This window comes from Colobus angolensis, unplaced genomic scaffold (assembly GCF_000951035.1).
Source record: "Colobus angolensis palliatus isolate OR3802 unplaced genomic scaffold, Cang.pa_1.0 Scaffold6, whole genome shotgun sequence".
In the NCBI taxonomy this organism is placed as follows: domain Eukaryota; kingdom Metazoa; phylum Chordata; class Mammalia; order Primates; family Cercopithecidae; genus Colobus; species Colobus angolensis.
Window position 1 is genome coordinate 8,500,136 of NW_012119598.1, and position 10,454 is coordinate 8,510,589.

Consider the following 10,454-nt stretch of genomic DNA (forward strand, 5'->3'; position numbering starts at 1 on the left):
TTGCAATCAAGGTACTCTTCCAGGCCACCCTGGCAGGTATTCAACTCTTGCAAAGCATGACTATCCAGTTACCCTGAGAATTCAAGTTTCCAGCTATAAGAACATCCGTGACATTGACTGATGCAGTCCATTCACCTCCCCATAGAGAAGGCATCTTTAGGCCGGGCGCGGTGGCTCAAGCCTGTAATCCCAGCACTTTGGGAGGCCGAGACGGGTGGATCACGAGGTCAGGAGATCGAGACCATCCTGGTCTACACGGTGAAACCCCGTCTCTACTAAAAAATACAAAAAAATAGCCGGGCGAGATGGCGGGCGCCTGTAGTCCCAGCTACTGGGGAGGCTGAGACAGGAGAATGGCGTAAACCCGGGAGGCGGAGCTTGCAGTGAGCCGAGATCGCGCCACTGCACTCCAGCCTGGGCGACAGAGCGAGACTCCGTCTCAAAAAAAAAAAAAAAAAAGAGAAGGCATCTTTTCTTTTCTTTTTCCTACAAATGTTAGCCTCTGAAGGAATCTGCAGAGAGGATATGGGAGCAGGCTCTTCAACCATAAGCGAAAGACATCACCAGAGGATGAAATGAACACTCCCAGTTCCTGCATCCCTCCAGCAGTCATGGGGAAACATGCTCTAATGCGCTAGATACAAATTCACAGGCTACTAATAGGAAAAACAAGAAATACCGAGTACCATTTGTTGGCAAGCCTGCTCATCTAAAACACCCCTGCCCCTTCTACAGCACGTATGTGGATTTTGTGAGTAGATGCCCAATGTACAGTATCAGAATTGTAAGATGGCAACATATGTAAAACTTGGACACGAAGGTTTGAATAGTGTCTTAGTTCAACAGCTGTAACAGAAAACCACAGACTGGGTGTCTTAGAAATAACAGAATCTATTTTGCCTAGTTCTAGAGACTGGGAAGTCTGAGATCAAGGTGCCAGCAGAGTCAGTGTCTGGAGAGGGCTTTTTGGTCACAGATGGCGTCTTCTTGCTGTGTCCTCATATGGCAAAACAGGAAACAGAACTCTCTGGGGCCTCTTTCATAAGGTATGTAACCCCATTCATGAGGGCTCCACCCTAATGACCTACTCCCTAAGGGCCCACCTCCTATTGTCAGCCTTGGGGATCAGGATTTCACCTATGAATGCTGGGGGACACAAACATTCAGTCCATAAAAAATGGCTAATTCTCCTTAAAATGAAGTCACATGGCTAGATTAGGCTTTGAAATTAAAATAGGCATACCGGCCTTACCCAGAACCTGAGATGGTACCATGGGGCCTAGGTAAGGTCCCTAATGTGTCTCCAATGCAAAACACACACCCAGCTTCCTCAGCAGCTCCGAGTCTCATAACCACAAAAAACAGCGAAAATTTAACTAGATTTGGCCAGTACACCGGCTACTTCATGAAGTTCAACATGAAAAGCAACCGCAACATCTGCGGTAACAAAGATGAGTGCCCTCACCTAGGCTGGCGCCTCCCCAGGCTCGCACAAGGTGCGTTCCGCACCTGGAAACAGAAGCTGCTTCCTGCACGGCTCTGCCTCCCACCGACGCTCTTCAGGAAGGGAAATGGGTGGGTCCTCAAGACATCAGAAAGGAACAGGGACTGTTACACTCATTCGTGGTGTCTTTGCTAAAAGTAAAATACAGTAAGACCTAGCCTATGATTTTTGTCATTTGCTATTCATTTGAGCAAAACAAAAAATGAAAAAAAAAAAAAAAATCTCTTCTTGTTGTTGGACTGAAAATCGTTCTAACCTGCCCAAGAAGTCTGAGATTCTTCCTCGGTAAGTTCACAGAGCCCAGGGATAGAGTGGGCACTTCTGGTCCAGACCTTCCAGTCAGTTTGGGGCATCTGACTTCAATTCTCACTGTTGATGGTGGTGAGGAAGGTGATGGAGACTGGGCCACAGGGTACAAGCCCAAACAAAGTATTGCCCCAGATCTCTGCCATTACCAAGCCTCCACACGGGCTTTTGAGTTTCCTCTTTCAAGGAGACAGCAGGGAGAAAACCCCCATGTAGGTACTGCCTTGGCAAACAGCATGATGAAAGTTCTATTACTGTAGACAGTGTTAGGAGCTGAACTGTATCCTGCAGAACAGATCTGTGTAAGTCATAACCATGAATCTCAGAAGGTGACCTTATTTAGAATAAGGTGTTTACAGAGATATTCAAGTTAAAATGAGGTCATTAGGATGGGCCCAAATCTAGCATGACCGATGTCCTTGTAAGAAGGATTAATTTGGACAGAGAGACACACACACACACACAGGGAGAAGGGCACATGAGGACAGAGGATGGCAGTGATGCATCTACAAGCCAAGGAACGCCAAAGATGACCAGGAAACCAACAGGAGCCAGGATGAGGCAAGGGAGGATTCCCCTACAGGTTTCAGAGGGAGCATGGCCCTGCTGGCTCCTTGATTTAGGACCTCTGGCCTCCAGGACTGTGGAGAACACATTTCTATTGCTTCTGGCCACCCAGTTTGTGGAATTTTGTTACGTGCAGCCTAGGCAACTAACACAGGTGGTTTCCCCCGTCAGTCCTGCCCTGCTGTAATGATTCATGACTGGCTCAACAGGAAGACCTCAAAACATTTTCCTGAGCACAGCCAGCCATCTCTAGGGGGGCATGGGAGCCCAAACTCCCTGCCCCTCCAATCCTTTACTCCAGTTACACTTGCCAGAGAAGAATGACATGAAAGCTCATGTCCTGACACATGCCTGGACTCAGGCAGGTATAACATCTGCTTCAGGCCTCACAACCACTCTATGGGATGGGCACTTTCTTGGAGGAGTAAAAGCTCACTCAGGTCAATCTACAGACGCCCCGACATGACCACATTTCATACAGCACATTCCACCTTCTGCATTCTCGGGGGGGAAAGTAATCTGTTCTCGGGAGCTTCTGCAGGGCAGTGATGGTCACAGAGGTTCCTTCCCAAACTGTGTTCAGTGTGATGTAAGCTCGTTTTTGTTCTTTTTAATAACACAAAACCAGCCCATGGTTTACTTGGGGAGACCAGATCTTCTCAATAAAAATCTAAACACACGCTCCAACACAGGCCTTTTTCAATTTGTGACTTTTTAAATTTGTGATGGTTTTTGGTGAATACCAACTATGGAGTAGCTGATATTGCAGCTGATAGCTGTTATGGCCAGGCTTAGGCGGAAGCCTTCGCTTCCTTCTCTGATGCCCCATTAACACATACCACTCTCAGCTCCATTACAGGTCCTGTGCTACCTCCCACGTGGCATGGTTTGTGGTGCGCAGTCTCAGGCCACAGATGGTCAGCAGGTTAAGAGGAAAGACACCACAGCCAGCCCACCCCTGCTGCCCCTGAACTTTGACAGCAACAGGCTCTCCACAGGTAAGCATTCACCTCCTCGCCCTCATCTCTGCTCACTAGCTGCTTGTTTGGGATGCTCTTGATCATACTTTAAAGGCAATACTATAAAGCATAGAAGAGTTGCCGGGCGCGGTGGCTCAAGCCTGTAATCCCAGCACTTTGGGAGGCCGAGACGGGCGGATCACGAGGTCAGGAGATCGAGACCATCCTGGCTAACACTGTGAAACCCCGTCTCTACTAAAAAAAAAAATACGAAAAACTAGCCGGGCAAGGTGGCGGGGGCCTGTAGTCCCAGCTACTTGGGAGGCTGAGGCAGGAGAATGGCGTAAACCCGGGAGGCGGAGCCTGCAGTGAGCTGAGATCCGGCCACTGCACTCCAGGCCGGGCGACAGAGCGAGACTCCGTCTCAAAAAAAAAAGCATAGAAGAGTTAATGCTTTTATGTAGATACAGATCGTAGGCAATTTTATCTCCATTGATCTGATTTACAGTAAACCCAAATTATGGCACTTACATTAGCAAGTCATCACCAAAGACCAAGAATTCCAGAGTCCTTTGTGGAAATGCCCACATTTCCGAATGGGAGGGTAAACCCTAACATGTACTGGGTGTGCTCAAATTGGTGTCTGCACACACTCCATGCAAGTCCCATAACAATGTCTGGGGGATCACCTTGCTTACAGGTTAAATGATGAGGCCAGAGCTGGGTGGTAAGTATATGGGAGAGCTGGGATTTGACTATGACTTCTAGGTTCGAGCCTAGAGCTCCCTCCACTTTTCTGCCTCCCAGGCTTAAATATAAGCTCCAATTTTATGCTTTATTGATGGCCCCCTATAATACCCAATTAAGCAATAAATTGTATAGAATTGACTTCATTCCTCAATTGAAACAAACAGCAAGGAAGTGACCATGGCAATCCCTCCACCTCCTTCAGAAACAGCTTCTTCTCTCTTTTGAAGAACTGCTTTTCCCTCCAACACTTGGCACATGGTGTGAATGGTCATGTGTCTTGCTATAAGCTCCTGTTTCCCTGGCCACAGTGACTATTCCTGGAACGAACACTCCAGCCAAGCAGGGCCAGGGAGTGCTGGGCCCTTCTGTGCAAACAGAGATACAGGCCTGGAAAGCCGTCATCTCAAGGGAGGCGCAGCAGAAACAGACCCCTGACCCCTGGAGCTGGGTCTCAGAGGTTCCTCCACAGCTTTTTAAATCATCCTTTCTTTCTGTTTAATAAGAGAACAATTATATTTCTAGAATTGAGAACGTTTCAATTTCTATTTCTTAGAACCAAAAAAATTCTTAACTGTCAAGGAAGTAAGTATCATCATCTGTCAGACTCTATACTTCTTTCCAACAGAAACAGCCCTGTGGGAGTCACATGGGAAGGAACTATAGCAAGGGTGTTTGTGAATAAGAGTCACTAGAAAAAGCAAGCCAAAATTGATGACAGTCTACGCATGCTCTGTAAAATGTACCAGTGAACATCTAGCATGGCGGGGCCACCATTTTCGTCTTGCAAACACATTCTCTTATAAACAGGAACACCCAGCACTGATGAATTAAAGGTTATCCAGAGTATGAAAGGCATCTAAAATAGACACAGTGTTAAATGCAATTTCTCCCTAATGACAGGGACTGCCTCCATAAATTTAGTATCTCTTCACTCCTTTACCAAAAGTTTAGGACTTTCTTTGTAACCAGGAACCACCTGGGAAGTGTGCCCCCTTTCTTCTGACTTACGTGGGGTATCCTCGCACCCCCTGGGCAGAGCACACGTCGGAGTGGGCCGTGCAGTCCACTTTAGCCACATAGACTTTAGCATCTTCCATGCTGTTATATTTGTCTCCCAGGTCATTCCAAGTTGGCTGCAGCCGCTGGCAGTGTCCACACCTGGAACAAAGCAAGAGTACAAGCGCACTGAGTACCAGGTCACAATTTCAGCCCCGTCCAGGAGGCAATGGGGCTCTCAGTCCTTTCTTTACACCACTGCAGATGGCAGCTCCTGGACCATTACTCCAGGACCTCTCTCCCCTGCTCCCACCCCTCCAGAGTCGCTGCCCTGTTCTCAGCATGAAATCTCGGCCTTGTTCCAGCATTAAACTTAGCAGAATGTTGTTCTGGATCCTACTTGTTCTGGCCCTGCTGACTTCCCACTTGACTTCTATTCCAGAGTCCACCCTCCTTCCCTTGCGGCCCAGTCCTGAGCCCTACTGCAGCATCTGCAGTGTTCCCAAAGGGCTACCGCTTGGTTTGGCCCTGAGACACATTCTCTGACACCTCCTCTGTAAACTCCACCTAACTAAATCTATCTGCCCTTCAGGTCGATTGGGTGTCACTTCCTCCAGCAAGTCTGCCCTGACTCCCTGGGCCATTCAGTGCCCGTTCTCTCCTGCCCTTCTGGGAAGCCTCTCTACTCCTCCCTTGACAGTAGCTTAGCACTTCCCGCTGTGTCTGCTACTTTTACTCACAAACCAAAGAGCGACAAATACAAGGCAATCTCAAAATTTAATCAACTGCAATTTTCTCCAATGAGAAGGGAAGAAAAAAAGTTTGTGGCCACCTAAACTTCTAGGGTTGAAGTAAGCAAACGTCTATACTATTTATTGTATGAATTCACTTATGTACAAATATTTTTAAATCACCTATCATTTAAAAGAGTATATTAATTAGGCTTCTTCCATGCTTCACATTTCATGAGGACATCAGCATCTTTCCCAACACTAGATCTTGAGTCATACAGCTGACCACACAGCTGACCACAGCTCTTCCCGCATTCTCAGGACAGTATGTCTACAGTGCCATACTCGAATTTTTAATGAGACAACCCTAGAAACTTTATCCCAAGTTTCAACTACAGTCCCATAGCATGATGATACATGGGTTTGTATGTTATTTAATATGGTAGGTATACACTGATGCCTACAATATAACCACTTTGCTGTATCGCTTTTTTAAATGCTTTTTTTTTTTAAAAAAAACACTTGCTTATAAGAACACCCAACGCTTAGAATTGTGACTTCTTCCTCAAAATAATTTAATAATCTCTGTTAAATCTTTTTTATTTTCTGACAGATTACCTCAAAAATAAGCATTTAAGTTGGATGCAGTGGCTCATGCCTGTAATCCCAGCACTTTGGGAGGCTAAGGGAGGAGAACTGCTTGAGCCCAGGGGTTCAAGACTGGCCTGGACAACACAGCAAGACCCCCCGTCTACAAAAAATTTTTAAAAATTAGCCTGGTGTGGTGGCACACACCTGCAGTCCTAGCTACTTGGGAGGCTGGGGCAGAAGGATCACTTGAGGCCAGGAGTTTGAGGCTGCAGTGAGCTATGACCATACCACTGCACTCCAGCCTGGGTGACAGAGTGAGATTTTGTCTCTTAAGAAAAAAAGGATTTAAGCCAGACACGGTGGCTCACACCTGTAATCCCAGCACTCTGGGAAGCCAAAGCTGGTGGATCACGAGGTCAGGAGTTTGAGACCAGCCTGACCAACATAGTGAAACCCCGTCTCTACTAAAAATACAAAAATTTGCTGGGTGTGGTGGCACGCACCTGTAATCCCAGCTACTCAAGAAGCTGAGGCAGGAGAATCGCTTGAACCTGGGAGGCGGAAGTTTGCGGTGAGCCGAGATCGTGCCATTGCACTCTAGCCTGGGCAACACAGCAAGACTCCATCTCAAAAAAAGAAAGAAAAGAAAAAAAATGATTTAAAAGTAGCACTGAAAAAGTCTGCCTCAAGATAATGTTTCTCCCCTAAACAGCACTTTCTTGGCCCGCTAAGAGAATCCCTGCTTTATGAGACACTCAGATACAAAAAAAAAAAAAAAAAAAAAAGCACAGTGAAACTATACATACAGATTTAACTTCTGTAGATTCAACAAAGTGAGTTTGTATGGCGGGGAGAAGGAAACAAGACAAAAAGGCAATTCCCACAGAACCCTGACATGTGTGCAAGCTGGGAGATGTGAGGTTTTTGTTCCTCAGCTGGTCTTGGTTCCTGCATGCTTCTCATGGCATGAGCATTTCTCTGACTATATTAAGTGTGACACTGCCGTCTAAAGACAGGTTTGAGAACTAGTCCATTTGGTGTTTAACCAAAGAAGCCATGATAGTTCTAATGCTGGAGGAAACGCTGGCAGTGAGGACTGACTGACTGACTGGGGCGGTGTCCAACAAGGAACCTTCCTAAGGGACTGTCAAGGGCAGTTCTGCCCCTAGGGGACTTCGATCAGTTATGCTCATTCTGGAACTTTGGAACTCCTCTGCAATCTGGACGAGGTTTTGTTGTGTTACCGTGTTTTTTTGTATGTGAAAACACAAGATTAGATTAAGAATGAGAATAAACAATAAGTAAGTTTGTGGTGCACTAAATCAACACTGACCTTTCTGGGCCATCACCAAGTTGGATGTGCCCTTGCTCCTGGCTGTGATGGGGCCACAGGTGCTATCTAGTCGGCCCTGTGGCTACAGCACCCAGCTCTGAGACCGACAGCTGCATTCACAGAGAAGCCTGTGGCCAAGAAGCAGAGCAAAGCTACCTGGTCCAAATCTTGACCTCACTGTCACCAGGTTCGGGGTGACTCACAAACTAGCCACACAGAAGCTGTGACCTGATGTTGGCACAAAATCTACAGCAGTGGGACAACCCTGCAGCTGCCAAGTTCAGGGCAAAAATACACAGATCAATGTTTCTGTTACAGGGGCTCCAGCCCCTTAATCACACGTGGGCTTTCACCATTTGACGGCAGCAGAAACTGGAAAAAGGTACGTGTGTGTTGAGGGGGAGTCCACTGAGTATTCCATCTGAGCTCTAAACGCTCAGCTGACCACTCCAGGACCTCCTTCCCTCTCCCGCAAAGGCCCCTCCAGAGTCACCACCTTGTTCTCAGCATTACACTTAAAGCTGTTGTTCCAGGTATTGTTGGTCCTACTTGATCTGGCCCCCCGACCTCCGGTTTGACCTCTCTGTCCACTCAGCCTCCTTTCCTGGCAGCCTATTCCTGAGCCCTACTGCAGTTATCTGCAGTTTTCTGAAAGGGCCCTCTTGAAAGTCCAACTTAAACACCGTCATAGAAACCCACATATCTCTATTTAAATATTTGTAGTAGACTATCAGGAAGTCAACAAATAGACCGGGTGCAGTGGCTCACACCTGTAATCCCAGCACTTTGGGAGACCGAGGCGGGCGGATCGCGAGGTCAAGAGATCAAGACCATCTTGGCCAACATGGTGAAACCCCATCTCTACTAAAAATACAAAAATTAGCTGGGCGTGGTGGCGCACACCTTGTAGTCCCAGCTACTCAGGAGGCTGAGGCAGAAGAATCGCTTGAACCCAGGAGATGGAGGTTGCAGTGAGCGGAGCTTGCACTATTCCAGCCTGGCGACAGAGCAAGACTCCACCTCAAAAAAAAAAAAAAAAAAAGGCCAACAAATAACAACATAAACAGTTAATTTTTCGGGAAGCATCCACCTAAATGTCTAGAAGCCACATATAATGGAAAAGGAATTTACTTAATACCAAGTGTCCAGACGTGCCAGTTTTCTCTCTCACTCAGTCCAGGACTAGCTGGTATTTACTGCAGAGATTCTAACTTAAAATTCCTTTGGCACTGCAGGGACTTATTACATCTACATGTCAGTTTTTCTTTAAAAAAAAAAAAAAAAGCGGGGGGGGGAAGAACGAGGTGTGATGACTCATGCCTGTAATCTCAGTACTTTGGGAGGCTAGGGCAGAAGGACTGATTGAGGCCAGGAGTTTGAGACCAGCCGGGGCAACATAGCGAGACCTTGTTCCTACCAACTACAACAAAAAAATAAGCTGGGTGTGGTGACCTGCGCCTGTAGTCACAGCTACTCCAGAGGCTAAGGCAGGAGAATCACTTGAGCCCAGGAGTTAGAGGCTATAGTGAGCTGTGACTGCATACCACCGTGTTTCAGGCTGGGTAACAGAGCAAGATCTCATCTCTAAAATAAATAAATAATGAAGAAAGAAAAAAGAAAACCCATGGGCAGATTTAATCCACTGAAATGGGCTCCAATTAAGTAGTATATTTAATTGCAATAGTTGCTGAGAATACTCCTGTACAGAGAGAAACTGTTAATATTGCCTGACTGTTTTATGTTACAAAGTAATTTCTATACCACTGGTAGTTCTAAAAATTCCAGTCAGTTGGGTCTTGGGAATTTGAAACACAAGGTACTTCATATGTACATTGTTAATAGACCCACACTGGTCCAAAAAGTTGATTTAACTCCAAATGGACTGAAACACAGTAACAGCTTGAATACAGGGTTAAGAGAAAAACGTTTCTCCCAGTTTGAAATGTACAATTTCTGAACTGGCCATTTTTCGTAGGGTACCTTTTCTCTATGCCTTCCTACATCCCTTTCCCAAGTGAGCCTCTGCTGAGCTCTGGGGAAGAATACCAAGTTCTGCAACGAACACCTGCAGGCTATTCCAGCCTCTCAAAGGTCTTGCGTCCTAAAATTATGGCTTTTCTGCCCTGGCCTGTGATCACTTCCCTTCCTCGGGGCATCCCAGCACTGGCAGGAAAGCTGTGCACATGCTTGTGTGAATGGCAGGAAGCCCTTCTGTGGCATGAGTGCCAGGGTAGGGGTCTCTCAGGTCACAGCGAGGCCCACACCAAAGCCCCGCCCAGAGACCAAAACAGGAGGGACCATCTGCTCAACTGCGGGGCTTTTCCGGATCTTACACACAACAAGTGACCTGGCCCCGAGAGAGCAGGGGGGAGGTGACAGGACAGCCTGGAGCTGAGGACCAGTGGGCTCCGGTCAGAGAGCACACCCACCGTGAGTGCGGAGAGGTGGGGGGGCGGGTCCAGAATTCGCACTACCTCGGTCTTTCCGGGCTAGCTCGGCAACCCTCCTCTGCCTGGACCACTCCTTCCTATCCCATAAAATCCCATAAAACACGCACAAAGTGGGAAACGACACTTTCCTGAGTTCTGTTTTTTCAATTAAAGCCTCTGGAAGGGGACGTGCCCGCCGTCTAAGTGTCCCAGCCGACCCCGGTGGCCGCGGCAGCAGCAAGGCCGCTCCGGTGAGTGCACGTGGCCCACGGGCAGGCCGCGCGTCCG

The 10,454-nt window shown here is 47.4% G+C and overlaps 1 protein-coding gene across 1 annotated transcript in view; it reads right to left on the bottom strand.

Annotated features, from left to right (window-relative positions):
- The window catches only part of TXNDC5 (thioredoxin domain containing 5 (endoplasmic reticulum)), a 28,689-nt gene extending 18,291 nt beyond the window's left edge, over window positions 1-10,398 (bottom strand). Inside the window, exons 1-2 of the mRNA XM_011962655.1 lie at window positions 10,312-10,398; window positions 5,095-5,244 (exon numbers count right to left, since the gene is read on the bottom strand). Of these exons, the coding sequence (XP_011818045.1) occupies window positions 5,095-5,183 (89 nt within the window). The 5' untranslated portion in view covers window positions 5,184-5,244; window positions 10,312-10,398. The remainder of the gene's footprint in view (window positions 1-5,094; window positions 5,245-10,311) is intronic.
- Between the last annotated feature and the right edge of the window lie 56 nt (window positions 10,399-10,454).